This window comes from Schistocerca nitens, chromosome 12, assembly GCF_023898315.1.
Source record: "Schistocerca nitens isolate TAMUIC-IGC-003100 chromosome 12, iqSchNite1.1, whole genome shotgun sequence".
In the NCBI taxonomy this organism is placed as follows: Eukaryota; Metazoa; Arthropoda; class Insecta; order Orthoptera; family Acrididae; genus Schistocerca; species Schistocerca nitens.
The window spans coordinates 173096607-173113315 of NC_064625.1; the positions used below are offsets into that span (position 1 = coordinate 173096607).

Here is a 16709-nt window from a genome sequence, read left to right on the forward strand (position 1 = left end):
TAGAACGGACATGCGATTACATTTTCACGCAATTTGGGTGCATAGATCCTGAGAAATCAGTACCCAGAACAACCACTTCTGGCCGTAATAACGGCCTTGATACGCCTGGGCATTGATTCAAACAGAGCTTAGATGGCGTGTACAGGTACAGCTGCTCATGCAGCTTCAACACGACACCACAGTTCATCAAGAGTAGTGACTGGCGTATTGTGACGAGCCAGTTGTTCGGCCACCATTCACGAGACGTTTTCAATTGGTGAAAGATGTGGAGAATGTGCTGGCCAGGGCAGCAGTCGAACATATTCTGTATCCAGAGAGGCCCGTACATGACCTGCAACATTCGGTCGTGCATTATCCTGCTGAAATGTAGGGTTTCGCAGGGATCGAATGAAGGGTAGAGCCACGGGTCGTAACACATCTGAAATGTAACGTCCACTGTTCAAAGTGCCGTCAGTGCGAACAAGAGGTGACCGAGACGTGTAACCAATGGCACGCCATACCATCACGCCGGGTGATATGCCAGTATGGCGATGACGAATACACGCTTCCAATGTGCGTTCACCGCGATGTCGCCAAACACGGATGCGACCATCGTGATGCTGTAAACAGAACCTGGATTCATCCGAAAAAATGACATTTTGCCATTTGTGCACCCAGGTTCGTCGTTGAGTACACCATCGCAAGTGCTCCTGTCTGTGATGCATCGCCAAGGGTAACCACAGCCATGGTCTCCGAGCTTAGAGTCCGTGCTGCTGCAAACGTCGTCGAAGTGTTCGTGCAGATGGTTGTTGTCTTGCAAACGTCCCCATCTGTTGACTCAGGGATCGAGACGTGGCTGCACGATCCGTTACAGCCATGCGGATGCCTGTCATTTCGACTGCTAGTGATACGAGGCCGTTGGGATCCAGCACGGCGTTCCGTATTACCCTCCTGACTCCACCGATTCCATATTCTGCTAACAGTCATTGGATCTCGACTAATGCGAGCAGCAATGTCGCGATACGATAAACTGCAATCGATATAGGCTACAACCCAATCTTTATCAAAGTCGAAACCGTGACGGTACGCATTTCTCCTCCTTACACGAGGCATTACAACAACGTTTCACCAGGCAACGCCGGTCAACTGCTGTTTGTGTATGAGAAATCGGTTGGAAACTTTCCTCGTGTCAGCACGTTGTAGGTGTCGCCGCCGGCGCCAACTTTGTGTGAATGCTCTGAAAATCTAATCATTTGCATAGCACAGCATCTACTTCCTGTTGGTTAAATTTCGCGTCTGTAGCACGTCATCTTCGTGGTGAAGCAATTTTAATGGCCAGCAGTGTACGCTGACGACAAACGAAGCTGATGTTCACATTAATGTGACTCAGACGTGTATTAGCACTTTATTTTTAGCACTAGAATCATGATACCGTCAATTTGAACAGTAGGCCTCACCTCCTCTCACCGAGACGGCAGTTACCGTAAAAAGGAGTGAAATTTTTTGATGTACATCGAATTGTTATTTTACGGTACCTCGCGAAGACAAATGTCGTATCTGTTTCGGGGAGGGACACGTCTGCGATGAGAGTGGCTGTCCTGTTCCGGGTGCTCCTTACTCCGCCGGGCCACTCAGCGCACCTGCCAGAGGCTGACGGCGGAGGAAATTGCGAGGGGGCTAATTTCCCCGGCAGTCCGCCCCGAGTAATTTCCAAGCGTCGCCGAGGCGTGCTCTGCCGACCAATGAGCGCAGTCCTGCCCCTACTCCTGGCCCTGGCCCTGGCCTTACCTATCGGACGCAGTGTCTCGCTTTGGTCGCTTGGGAACTTCGGACGTGTACACGCCTGTGAGTGCCATAGGGCAGCGTTTTAGGTCCAGCTTTAGTAGCTGTCATACACTAAAGCTCCAAAGAAACTGGGTCAGGCATGCGTATTGAAATACAGAGAGATATGTAAACAGGCAGAATACGCCGCTGCGGTCGGCAATGCCTATATAAGACAACAAGTGTCTGACGCAGTTGTTAGATCAGTTACTGCAGCTACAATGGCAGGTTATCAAGATTTAAGTGAATCTGAACGTGGCGTTATAGTCTGCGCACGAGCGATGGGACACAGCATCTCCGAGGTACCGATGAACTGGGGATTTTCACGAGTGTACTGTAAATATCAGGAATGCGGTAAAACATCAAATCTCCGACATTGCTGCGGCCAGAAAAAGTTCCTGCAAGAGCGGGACCAACAACGACTGAAGAAAATGGTTCAACGTGACAGAAGTGTAATTTTAGATTTCAATGCTCGGCCATGAACAAGTGTGAGCGAAAGAGCCATTCAAGGACATCATCGATATGGGCTGTCGGAGTCTCGTGTACACTTGATGACTGCACGACAGAGCTTTACGCCTCGTCTGGGCCCGTCAACACCTACACTGGATGTTGATGACTGGTGAGATGATTCTCGTTCCAAATTAATTCGAGTGGATGGACGCGTACGAGTACAGAGACAACCTCATGAATCCGTGGACTCTGCATGTCAGCAGGGGACTGTTCAAGCTGGTGGAGGCTCTGTTATGGTGTGGGGCGTGTGCAGTTGGAGTGATTGACACGCGCAAAGCTGAAATACTAAACACCTTTTTCCAAAGCTGTTTCACAGAGGAAGACCGTACTGCAGTTCCTTCTCTAAATTCTTGCACAAACGAAAAAATGGCTGACATCGAAATAAGTGTCCAAGGAATAGAACAACTGGAATCACTCAACAGAGGAAAGTCTACTGGACCTGACGGGATACCAGTTCGATTCTACACAGAGTACGCGAAAGAGCTTGCCCCCCTTCTAACAGCCGTGTACCGCAAGTCTCTAGAGGAACGGAAGGTTCCAAATGATTGTAAAAGAGCTCAGGTAGTCCCAGTCTTCAACAAGGGTCGTCGAGCAGATGCGCAAAACTATAGACCTATATCTCTGACGTCGATCTGTTGTAGAATTTTAGAACATGTTTTTTGCTCGAGTATCATGTCGTTTTTGGAAACCCAGAATCTACTCTGTAGGAATCAGCATGGATTCCGGAAACAGCGATCGTGTGAGACCCAACTCTCTTTATTTGTTCATGAGACCCAGAAAATATTAGATACAGGCTCCCAGGTAGATGCTATTTTCCTTGACTTCCGGAAGGCGTTCGATACAGTTCCGCACTGTCGCCTGATAAACAAAGTAAGAGCCTACGGAATATCAGACCAGCTGTGTGGCTGGATTGAAGAGTTTTCAGCAAACAGAACACAGCATGTTGTTAACAATGGAGAGACGTCTACAGACGTTAAAGTAACCTCTGGCGCGCCACAGGGGAGTGTTATGGGACCATTGCTTTTCACAATATATATAAATGACCTAGTAGATAGTGTCGGAAGTTCCATGCGGCTTTTCGCGGATGATGCTGTAGTATACAGAGAAGTTGCAGCATTAGAAAATTGTAGCGAAATGCAGGAAGACCTGCAGCGGACTTGGTGCAGGAAGTGGCAACTGACCCCTAACATAGACAAATGTAATGTATTGCGAATACATAGAAAGAAGGATCCTTTATTGTATGATTATATGATAGCGGAACAAACACTGGTAGCAGTTCCTTCTGTAAAATATCTGGGAGTATGCGTGCGGAACGATTTGAAGTGGAATGATCGTATAAAATTAATTGTTGTTAAGGCGGGTACCAGGTTGATATTCATTGGGAGAGTCCTTAGAAAATGTAGTCCATCAACAAAGGAGGTGGCTTACAAAACACTCGTTCGACCTATACTTGAGTATTGCTCATCAGTGTGGGATCCGTACCAGGTCGGGTTGACGGAGGAGATAGAGAAGATCCAAAGAAGAGCGGCGCGTTTCGTCACAGGGTTATTTGGTAAGCGTGATAGCGTTACGGAGATGTTTAGCAAACTCGAGTGACAGACTCCGCAAGAGAGGCGCTCTGCATCGCGGTGTAGCTTGCTCGCCAGGTTTCGAGAGCGTGCGTTTCTGGATGAGGTATCGAATATATTGCTTCCCCCTACTTATACCTTCAGAGGAGATCACGAATGTAAAATTAGAGAGATTCGAGCGCGCACGGGGGCTTTCCGGCAGTCGTTCTTCCCGCGAACCATACGAGACTGGAACAGGAAAGGAAGGTAATGAAATGGTTCAAATGGCTCTGAGCACTATGCGACTTCTGAGGTCATCAGTCGCCTAGAACTTAGAACTAATTAAACCTGACTAACCTAAGGACATCACACACATCCATGGCCGAGGCAGGATTCGAACCTGCGACCGTAGCGGTCCTGCGGTTCCAGACTGAAGCGCCTAGAACCACACGGCCACAACGGCCGGCGGAAGGTAATGACAGTGGCACGTAAAGTGCCCTCCGCCACACACCGTTAGGTGGCTTGCGGAGTAAAAATGTAGATGTAGATGTAGAATGGGTCGGTCGGGAGAACTCAGTTAGGTAGTTAAGTCGAATGTGGACTGGTCGTTGGACGTCACTTGAGAACAAATCTGTGAGGGTCACTCAAACCCTTCTAAAGCTGCAGAAAACTGTTGGTGACGTCAGTGAGAGGGAACGTGTAGCAAGCACCACAGCTACACAGACCCGGCAGACGTCATACAGGGACCGCCTGGCAGCGCGGAGGATGGTGGTGAAAAATCGCTTGAAATTAGTGAAATACTTCCAGCAGTGCAGCTGGCACGATAACTGTGCGTAGGGGGTTAATGGAGTCCAATGGTTGAGCAGCTCCTCATTAGCCACACGTTTCTTCAGTCGGCGTTGAGCGACACGTGAGGTGGTGTAAACATCGACGCCACTGAACACTGGATGAATGGAAACGAGAGATTTCGAGGAATGAGTTACGGTATAACTTTTTGACAATCCGATGGGAAGCTTTGAGTTTAGCGAATACCTGGAGAACGCCAACGCGAACAGTGAAGCATGAATTAATGGGGGCGTTCCTCGTGGTTAGGGTATGCTCCTGTTATTGCGGTTAAGAAAACCCTAAATGCGAAAGAATCCCAACAAATGTTAGAGAATTGTGTTCTGCATACAGTGGGGGGAATCATCAATAAACACTTCCGGGCTAAGTTGCCGTGGTCGATCTGTAGAACTTCTTCTCCCTGACGTTTCGTTCTCAACTACGGAGAACATCTTCGGAGGTGAGTCAACGACTGGCTGCTAGGAGCTGGGGCCGCCGCTTATATGAATATCGTAGAGGGCGCCACCGCACGTCACGTGGCGTCGATGTGCAGCTATCTCTGGCTATCGTCTGTTCTCTCGATTGCAGGCAATCGATTGTCACGTGATTGATGCAACGTCGACCGCCATATCTTATCCAATTTTAATCCTACTTCTTTACGATTAAAATTGTATTGATGTTTGTGGATTTCAATTGCCTCTCTATACATACGTGTATAATAATGCGACGTCCTCGCTAGCACGCTTGTTTCACCAAATTTTATTTCGTGATCTCCGTAGTTGAGGACGAAACGTCAGTGAGAAGAAGTTCTACAGATCGACCACGGCAACTTAGCCCGGAAGTGTTTATTGATGAAGACGCCGGCCCTGAAAGCCTACATGGAATGAGTGGGGGGAATGTTCGGAGACGACGCTTGTTTATATCAGGATGACAATGCATCCTGTCACAGAGCAGCATCTTTGAGGGAATGTTTCTTGGACAATAACATTTCTGAAATGCATTAGCCTGACCGGAGCTCAACCTGAGCCCAATGGAACACATACGGGGTGAAGTAGAATGTTGATTTCACTCCAGACCTCAGCGTCCACCACCAGTATCCTTTGCGGTTCCGGCTCTTGACGAAGAATGGGCGACCATTCCTCTGTAAACATTCAGACACATCACTGAGAGTGTCCCCAGCAGAGCTGAAGCACAATGTATATGGGAAAATGAATAAAGTTCGTAGTTTCACACTTGCTATTCAGCCCACTGGAGTGGACAGCTGAGATCCCCTCTGGCCATCCAGATATACGTTTTCTGCTGTTTCTCTAGATCGTTTAATAGTTGATTGTTTTTTAACGACACGGGCAGTTGCTTGCTGTTGCCTCAATGATCTTACGCTGCCTTTGTGAAGACCTGGAAGTCGAAGTGACGTTAAACCTGAATCTTCCCTGTTTTGTACCCCGAAAGACTGTTACTGAAGTGTTTAGGAAGGTTCTTACCAGATAAATGGCATCTTTCGTCTAGCAGATTTAGAAAGAAGTGGAAGAAAGCGGTGCAGGAATGGATGGATGGATAGATAGGTAGATAAAAAATAGATTACCACAGAAATATATATATATATATATATATATATATATATATATATATATATATATATATATAGAGAGAGAGAGAGAGAGAGAGAGAGAGAGAGATTAAGGGGGAGGTAGAAGGACGATATGTGAAGAAAACTAATAGGGAGGAGAAAACACAGATAAATGTTAGTTCCTTCCATATGTGATAGGAGCACTTGAAAGAGAGAAACTTACCACAGAGTCCAGGGTAGCGCTTGGACGGGGAGATGCCCTGGGACGAACAGGATGGGCTGCCCTTCTCGTAAGGGGCTGCTCCAACAACGTTACCTCTGCAACAGCAACAACATACACAACATAATACAACGCTGAACACAGCTCACCTCAACAGTAACATGTCTGAAAACAAACACCGCCACCCCCCATACACGCACACAGACCTACGACAAATTTCGTAAATGATTGAATGTGATGAGAAACGGTATTTAGCATATCCAGTTATTTAATGAAGCATCAGCAAGAATTGTTAATTCATACAGACAATTAGGTTTTGGAAAAAAGAGAAAAAAAATTGTTTGGTTCATGGGTTACCTCAAAATATCATATTGAATGAACTTACATATCCGACAAGAAGAGAAGAGCACCCAGAAGACATGGTCGGACACCATTGTAACTTGGCACATGTACGCACCATTGACCGTTATTTAACTTGCTAGAGCTGCAATTTTCTGTGACCGATAGAGCGGCCACGCATTGCATGACTGTTGTTCGTGTTTACTGCTTTTTATGCTCATTTTGCTTTTATAATAGTACAGGAAAGGAGCACACCGGATTTATTGTAATGGCATTGTACCCATATACGAGGGTTGTCCAGAAAGTAAGTTCCGATCGGTCGCGAAATGGAAACCACTGGGAAAATCCGGCAAAGCTTTGCACAGACGTGTTGGTCAGTGTCTCTAGCATGCCCGTCGATCCTGTCGCGTCGCTCTTTTCAGTTTTGAGTGAACAGTGAGCACGTTAAGATGCGCAGGGAATAGCGTTTCCCGCCATGTATGAGGGCCTGGTTAGAGAGGTCGCCTGCGTCATGCAGCCCACATAGCACAACTGTCGAGCAGTTCCTTCTTCGCGCCAATTCTCGGCCGCACACTGCAGGGGCAATGAAGACGCTCCTGCAGCGTTTCCGACGAGAAATGTTTGATCAACCACAATACAGTCCGTAATTGGCTCTCCCTGAGTCTCATCTCTGCTCAGAAGAAGCGCTGGCTATGAAGACAAAATTTTTCCACAGGCATCGAGCTGCAGACCAGTGCAGATAACTGGCCGAAAGCACCGGCGGCTGCTTTCTATGACGAGGATATTGGAAAGTTGATACAACACTACGACAAAACTCGAAGCTGGAGCGACAACAATGTAGAGAAGAAGGTGGAAGGTGTACCTAACTGTTGCAAATAAAACGTTTCTGGACTTCACTGTGTTTACCATTTCGCGACCGATAGGAATTTACTTACTGGACAGTCGTCGTATTTCAGGTAACCAGCTGATGCCCTGTCCGGGCAGAACGCATCGTTCATAAGTTAATAAAGAACATTCTGCGACCTACGACTGTTTTTTAAATAGTTAGAAGGAGTTAATTTTATCACTTTGCGTATTGTGTTTTCCAATGAACCTCTTGCTAGTAACAGGTTTTTTCGAGAAGCGGCTCTCGTCTTTGTTTTGTGGCGCTGTATTTACGTTCTTGTCTTTCAATTTCACCATTGAAAAAACTCAAAACTCGCTCTTATGCGTTAGCACGTACTTGCACCAGTCTCTTCAGTTCATGTAGCAGCCTGTAAAGCATCAGGGTCACGGAAGCACCAAGAATAGTAAATACAAAACATTACTTTTTAAACTTTTGTGTTTGTTGTTGACGGTACAGCAAGCGCAAAAACCGAAGCAGGCTCCTTTAAGAATTTTGGGGATAAGCTGCAGCAGTAAAATACAGAAGCAAGACTGCGGTTATTAAAAGGCAAAGGACATGAAAGTGAAGCAGTAGACGAGAACGTAGTGAGTCATCTATCCTCGATGTTATCTAGTCTGCACAGTGAGCAAGCTGTGAAGGAAAGTAAGAATAAATTTGGAGACGGAATTTGTTCAGGCAGAAAAAATAAAACCTTTGATGCTTGCCAGTGACATAGCAATCCTCTCAGAAACGACGAAGGAGCAAGGACGGGAGTTGAACGGAAAGGATAACGTCTTGGAACGGTGGTACAAGATGATCATTAACTGAAGTGAAACATGGGAAATGTAGTGCAGTCGAATTACATGGGGAGATACTGGTGGAATTACACTCCTGGAAATGGAAAAAAGAACACATTGACACCGGTGTGTCAGACCCACCATACTTGCTCCGGACACTGCGAGAGGGCTGTACAAGCAATGATCACACGCACGGCGCAGCGGACACACCAGGAACCGCGGTGTTGGCCGTCGAATGGCGCCAGCTGCGCAGCATTTGTGCACCGCCGCCGTCAGTGTCAGCCATTTTGCCGTGGCATACGGAGCTCCATCGCAGTCTTTAACACTGGTAGCATGCCGCGACAGCGTGGACGTGAACCGTATGTGCAGTTGACGGACTTTGAGCGAGGGCGTATAGTGGGCATGCGGGAGGCCGGGTGGACGTACCGCCGAATTGCTCAACACGTGGGGCGTGAGGTCTCCACAGTACATCGATGTTGTCGCCAGTGGTCGGCGGAAGGTGCACGTGCCCGTCGACCTGGGACCGGACCGCAGCGACGCACGGATGCACGCCGAGACCGTAGGATCCTACGCAGTGCCGTAGGGGACCGCACCGCCACTTCCCAGCAAATTAGGGACACTGTTGCTCCTGAGGTATCGGCGAGGACCATTCGCAACCGTCTCCATGAAGCTGGGCTACGGTCCCGCACACCGTTAGGCCGTCTTCCGCTCCCGCCCCAACATCGTGCAGCCCGCCTCCAGTGGTGTCGCGACAGGCGTGAATGGAGGGACGAATGGAGACGTGTCGTCTTCAGCGATGAGAGTCGCTTCTGCCTTGGTGCCAATGATGGTCGTATGCGTGTTTGGCGCCGTGCAGGTGAGCGCCACAATCAGGACTGCATACGACCGAGGCACACAGGGCCAACACCCGGCATCATGGTGTGGGGAGCCATCTCCTACACTGGCCGTACACCACTGGTGATCGTCGAGGGGACACTGAATAGTGCACGGTACATCCAAACCGTCATCGAACCCATCGTTCTACCATTCCTAGACCGGCAAGGGAACTTGCTGTTCCAACAGGACAATGCACGTCCGCATGTATCCCGTGCCACCCAACGTGCTCTAGAAGGTCTAAGTCAACTACCCTGTCCAGCAAGATCTCCGGATCTGTCCCCCATTGAGCATGTTTGGGACTGGATGAAGCGTCGTCTCACGCGGTCTGCACGTCCAGTACGAACGCTGGTCCAACTGAGGCGCCAGGTGGAAATGGCATGGCAAGCCGTTCCACAGGACTACATCCAGCATCTCTACGATCATCTCCATGGGAGAATAGCAGCCTGCATTGCTGCGAAAGGTGGATATACACTGTTCTAGTGCCGATATTGTGCATGCTCTGTTGCCTGTGTCTATGTGCCTGTGGTTCTGTCAGTGTGATCATGTGATGTATCTGACCCCAGGAATGTGTCAATAAAGTTTCCCCTTCCTGGGACAATGAATTCACGGTGTTCTTATTTCAATTTCCAGGAGTGTATATTAGGAAATGAGACGCAAAAAGGAGTAGGCGAGTTTAGCTATTTGGGCAGGAAAGTGAGCGGTGTTGGCCGAAACAGAGTGAATGTAAAATGAAGACTGGGTGTGGGAAGAAAAGAATTACTAAAAAATAGAAATTTGCTAATGTGTGTACGTATTATAAATTAAAGTACCCCGCCACGCTTTTGTGTCTGTATGTGAACGATAACCTCAGGTATTTCTGTAGCTATTTTCATAAGGTTTTTACTAATATGTTAGATCGATTCACGTGGAAGATTTGTGTGTATAATTTACAAAGATTTCGTACAAATTGGCTGAGCTACGATAATGATTGTCATTTGGTCGTGCCTCATGAGAAGTTTTCCGGCGTGCTCTGCTTAAATCGTTTAAGTTGTACGAAAATTGATGTGGAGGAATTGTTCCTCTAAACAAAAGCTAAATAAAAGCCACCATATTGTATGTTTATCTGTTAAGAGAAATTAGTGAATAGCATGTGAGATACACGTGAAAAACTTCAACGTAGGTGAGTGATTTGCATTACAAAATACGAAAATTTATCAAAATACATATTGCATTTGAACTCCATTACAACAGTTTACATCCCAAACACTTAAGACCAAGTGTTTTTAGGCTGACTGTGTATACTTGGTGCTATCCGTGTAAAGCTGATGCGGGTCGCTAGTCGTGTATAAAATCAGAAAGTTTTTTCTGATGATGTTTGCCTGGAGTGTAGCCCTGAACGGAAGTGAAACATGGTCGATAAGCACAAGAGAGCAGAAGCGTTTGGGATATTGTACTACAGAAGAAATCTGCAGAGTAGATGAGTAGATCAAATGAATAACAATTAGGGAAAGAACCGAATTGGGGAAAAAAGGAAATTTATGGCGCAGCGTGACTAGAAGAAGGGATTGCCAGTTTTGTAAAGGAAGGAAGTGTGTGTGTGTGTGTGTGTGTGTGTGTGAGTGAGAGAGAGAGAGAGAGAGAGAGAGAGAGAGAGAGGAGGCAGGGGGGGGGGGGGGGAGGGGAATTGCAGAAGGAGACGAAGGCTGGAATACAATAAGGTGGTTCAGGTAAAGGTAGGGTGCAATAGCTTTGCGGCTGCACAGGATAGGCTATCACGGAATGACGATCAGAACAGTTACAACACCAGTTTTATGTTGTCAGACGATCGTTTCTATGAAAGCTGGTAGCGATTAAAATTTGTGATAGATTAGCAGATGTTAGTGTTACATAAATGCAAAATTCCCTAATAATAGAGAGACTTACCCAGGCCCGTAGTTGCAGACGTAGAGCTTGGTGTATCCGCGGCTGCGGTCGTAGAAGAAACTGTAGCCGCAGCCCACCAGGTACGTGTCTCCCCACACCAGCTGCAACACAACAGCGGGGGCTGTGAGGGAGCAGCCAGTCTAGTCGCGAGCGGTAAATTCACGGACACGACAAAAACTTGAAATTTGGAGGGGGTGTTAATTTTATACTGTAGGTATCGCTTAAGAAGTGATTTTTCGAAATTCCTCCCCTCCATGCCCGTACAGGCCTCGCAAGGCCCAAAGGTACCGACCGACTGCCGCGTCATCCTCAAGTGAGAGGGGTCACCAGATGCGGAGGGGCATGTTCCGGTGTTTTTGGAAATTCAATCCCAAGGGGGTGAAATAGGGGATGAAAGTCTTTATGTGAATGGTTCGTTATATTACAACATTTTTAGAGCTAAATATATCAAATTTGGTATTTGTCTCCTCTAGAAATATGTGTTATGACATGAAAGTTTGTACAGAAATGTTATCGTAATATTGAAAAGGACGTATTAACAAAGACTTCCGATGCCAGGTACCTGCTAGTGAGAAGTACATTCGAAAAAGACCATACTGCTATGGACTTGATTCAAAAATGGTTCAAATGGCTCTGAGCACAATGGGACTTAACATCTGAGGTCATCAGTCCCCTAGAACTTGTTGTTGTTGTGGTCTTCAGTTCTGAGACTGGTTTGATGCAGCTCTCCATGCTACTCTATCCTGTTGCAAGCTTCTTCATCTCCCAGTACCTACTGCAGCCTACATCCTTCTGAATCTGCTTGGTGTATTCATCTCTTGGTCTCCGATTTTTACCCTCCACGCTGCCCTCCAATACTAAACTGGTGATCCCTTGATGCCTCAAAACATGTCCTACCAACTGATCCCTTGTGCCACAAATTCCTCTTCTCCCCAATCCTATTCAATACCTCCTCATTAGTTATTTGATCTATCCATCTAATCTTCAGCATTCTCATGTAGCACCACATTTCGAAAGCTTCTATTCTCTTCTTGTTTAAACTATTGATTGTCCACGTTTCACTTCCATACATGGCTACACACCATACAAATACTTTCAGAAACGACTTCCTGACACTTAAATCTATACTCGATGTTAACAAATTTCTCTTCTTCAGAAACGCTTTCCTTGCCATTGCCAGTCTACATTTTATATCCTCTCTATTTCGACCATCATCAGTAATTTTGCTCCCCAAATAGCAAAACTCCTGCATTACTTTAAGTGTCTCATTTCCTAATCTAATTCCCGCAGCATCACCGGACTTAATTCGACTACATTCCATTATCCTCGTTTTGCATTTGTTGATGTTCATCTTATATCCTTCTTTCAAGACACTGTCCATTCCGTTCAACTGCTCTTCCAAGTCCTTTGCTGTCTCTGACAGAATTACAATGTCATCGGCGAACCTCAAAGTTTTTATTTCTTCTCCATGGATTTTAATACCTACTCCGAATTTTTCTTTTATTTCCTTCACTGCTTGCTCAATATACAGATTGAATAACATCTGGGAGAGGCTACAACCCTGTCTCACTCCCTTCCCAACCACTGCTTCCCTTTCATGTCCCTCAACTCTTATAACTGCCATTTGGTTTCTATACAAATTGTAAATAGCCTTTCGCTCCCTGTATTTTACCCCTGCCACCTTCAGAATTTGAAAGAGAGTATTCCAGTCAACATTGTCAAAAGCTTTCTCTAAGTCTACAAAATCTAGAAACGTAGGTTTGCCTTTCCTTAATCTAGCTTCTAAGATAAGCCGCAGGGTCAGTATTGCCTCACGTGTTCCAATATTTCTACGGAATCCAAACTGATCTTCCCCAAGGTCGCTTGTACTAGTTTTTCCATTCGTCTGTAAAGAATTCGCGTTCGTATTTTGCAGCCGTGACTTATTAAACTGATAGTTCGGTAATTTTCACATCTGCCAACACCTGCTTTCTTTGGGATTGGAATTATTATATTCTTCTTGAAGTCTGAGGGTATTTCGCCTGTCTCGTACATCTTGCTCACCAGATGGTAGAGTTTTGTCAGGACTGGCTCTTCCAAGGCCGTCAGTAGTTCTAATGGAATGTTGTCTACTCCCGGGGCCTTGTTTCGACTCAGGTCTTTCAGTGCTCTGTCAAACTCTTCACGCAGTATCATATCTCCCATTTCATCTTCATCTACATCCTCTTTCATTTCGATAATATTGTCCTCAAGTACTTCGCCCTTGTATAGACCCTCTATATACTCCTTCCACCTTTCTGCCTTCCCTTCTTTGCTTAGAACTGGGTTGCCATCTGAGCTCTTGATATTCATACAAGTGGTTCTCTTCTCTCCAAAGGTCTCTTTAATTTTCCTGCAGGCAGTATCTATCTTACCCCTAGTGAGACAAGCCTCTACATCCTTACATTTGTCCTCTAGCCATACCTGCTTAGCCATTTTGCACTTCCTGTCGATCTCATTTTTGAGACGTTTGTATTCCCTTTTGCCTGCTTCATTTACTGCATTTTTATATTTTCTCCTTTAAATTCAATATTTCTTCTGTTACCCAAGGATTTCTATTAGCCCTCGTCTTTTTACCTACTTGATCCTCTGCTGCCTTCACTACTTCATCCCTCAGAGCTACCCATTCTTCTTCTACTGTATTTCTTTCCCCCATTCCTGTCAATTGTTCCCTTATGCTCTCCCTGAAACTCTCTACAACCTCTGGTTCTTTCTGTTTATCCAGGTCTCATCTCCTTAAATTCCCACTTTTTTGCAGTTTCTTCAGTTTCAATCTGCAGTTCATAACCAATATATTGTGGTCAGAGTCCACATCTGCCCCTGGAAATGTCTTACAATTTAAAACCTGGTTCCTAAATCTCTGTCTTACCATTATATAATCTATCTGATACCTTTTAGTATCTCCAGGATTCTTCCAGGTATACAACCTTCTTTTATGATTCTTGAACCAAGTATTAGCTATGATTAAGTTATGCTCTGTGCAAAATTCTACAAGGCGGCTTCCTCTTTCATTTCTTCCCCCCCAATCCACATTCACCTACTATGTTTCCTTCTCTCCCTTTTCCTACTGACGAATTCCAGTCACCCATGACTATTAAATTTTCGTCTCCCTTCACTACCTGAATAATTTTGCATATCACAGCATCTTCTTCCTGTCGGTTAAATTTCGCGTCTGTAGCACGTCATCTTCAAAAATGGCTCTGAGCACTATGGGACTCAACAGCTGTGGTCATGACTCCCCTAGAACTTAGAACTACTTAAACCTAACTAACCTAAGGACGTCACAGACATCCATGCCCGAGGCAGGATTCGAACCTGCAGCCGTAACAGTTGCGCGCTTTCGGACTGATGCGCCTAAAACCGTTCTGGCACTGCGGACGGCTTGACCTTAATTAAAGTGAAAAGTTTAGATGATGTTGCAATACTGGGTATGCGAGCGAAGCAGAACGTGGTAAACTAGTATTATATGCGGCGTAAAAGTAATGAACGTAAAGTCTATGCGTGAAGCCCATGGCCGGGTGCGGGTAGAGCGGCACTAGGAGGGGGAGTGCGGCGTGACGTACCTGCGTGTAGTGTCCGGTGGCGGCTCCCAGGCTGCCGTCCTGGTAGCGGTAGGCGGCCACCTCGCCGTACCAGGCGGCGATCTGCCGCGGGAAGTCGGGCTCCGGGCTCACCTGCCGGCGCGTCGTCCACGTGGCGGCCACGTTCTGGCCGACGGGGAAGCGCGCTGGAACACACGTGCGCGGGGCGTCAGCGCCGGCCCAGGCTGTGCCGTGTCGTCGCTACACTACGGTGTCCACACCAGGGCTTCTAGTCGAGACCCAGAAATATAAAGGTTCTGCCCGCAAAAGGATTTTTCGATTGTGAAAGTACTGGGTTGTCCCATGAAATCGTTCGCTTTTCGTTACAGTGCAGTCACGAAGAACGCCTGGGAACACACCTCCCAGCAGTACAGCTACGACAGGTTGGTTGCCGGCCTGTCTGCTTACACACTTCACGCACAACATCGTCCACAACTTAACTAAAGAAGACGGATCGGATTTGTAAACAAACTAATTTTATGGTGCAGTATACATCATTATTATCGCCAATATATATTTCATTTTCTCTGGAAGCTTATAAATGGCATTGTTACAAAATGGAGGACGGTTCAGGTTGATGGACTTTTCGGGTCAGTCTGCAGTCCTCCAGGGAGATGAAAGGCGTTTGCCACCCACGAAATTCTTCGGGGAATAGAATAGCTGAAAGTCGAAAGGGGCAATGTCTGGCGAATACAGCGGTCGGGATAACACATCCCACTCAAATGATCACAGCTTTTGATCGGTCAGCATAGAGGTATGTTGTCTGGCGTTGTCGTGATGAAAGGTGACATCAGCCGTTTCTCATCGACTCTCGCCCTGAGACTATCCACCTATCTCGGAAGTGAGAATCTCATTCGGAAGAAGTTGGTAGTACAGGACGCCTTTGCAGCCCTACCAGATGAGTAGTAAAGCCCTAGTTTAGGAACTTATAGTGGTGGCTGCTCCGTCTTGCACCACGCTTTACTCTTCTGGCTGTCGTGTACACGAAACACATCCCAACCAATTACCATCCGTTCCAGAAAGGAGAATTCTGAATGCCTCTCAGTAAGGAGACGCAGAGGGACACGCGCTGAATCAAATTCGCTTCACTCAGTTCATGAAAAACCCATACATCTCCTCAAGTTCCTGGCTACTGCGGCACGGGTGACATTGAGCCCCAATGCCACACCGCGCTGCCTTTCGTGGATTGCTGACTGTGATGTCATGAAGCCGTTCTACGTCCGTGACCGTTGGCCGTCCATATCGAGGGTTGTCCGTTAGGCCTAACAAGTTTGATTATGGAATAAAAGGAGCAGTAAGGTAAAGTTTTACGAGGCAACCATGTAGTTTTGCGCTAAGGGCCATTTCATAAGTAACGTCCCATTATTCATTTATTGTAAATTATTTACTGTATAAAACCAGTATTACGGTATGTCATCTTGACCATACAAGCACTTAGCCTTGTGGGACAACATTTTCGACAAGTATAGAACAAATAAGGCATTAATATATAATCTAGAATATATTTACATACCTCTCTGTACTATGAGGTATTTCACGAGTACAACTTCAATTCTGATTAATTACCACGACTGGTTCCGTGAGCAATACCGAAATACAAGATTTAAGACTGGAGTCACGGTCCAGCATACAGCAGCGAAAAACTTTAAAAGAGAGCTGTCTCTCCCCTGGAAAGTTGAAGTTCCATTCTAGAAAGAATTCGGTAGGTTGTGGCTAACTCATTTCTGCTTTATTGTAGTTACGCGAGTCCAGAGAGATATGTATGAGAGCTTCCCTGAATTTTGAAAAGATGGGAATGAGATAATGGCAGAAGAAAAGGTGTGAGGGCGGGTCGTTACTCATACATGGATAGCTCAGACGCTAAG

At 46.4% G+C, this 16709-nt stretch overlaps 1 protein-coding gene across 1 annotated transcript in view; it reads right to left on the bottom strand.

Annotated features, from left to right (window-relative positions):
- The window catches only part of LOC126215101 (venom allergen 3-like), a 56015-nt gene that overhangs the window by 3273 nt on the left and 36033 nt on the right, over positions 1-16709 (bottom strand). The window contains exons 5-7 of the mRNA XM_049941751.1: positions 14827-14990; positions 11246-11346; positions 6470-6564 (exon numbers count right to left, since the gene is read on the bottom strand). Coding sequence (XP_049797708.1) covers positions 6470-6564; positions 11246-11346; positions 14827-14990 — 360 coding nt within the window. The remainder of the gene's footprint in view (positions 1-6469; positions 6565-11245; positions 11347-14826; positions 14991-16709) is intronic.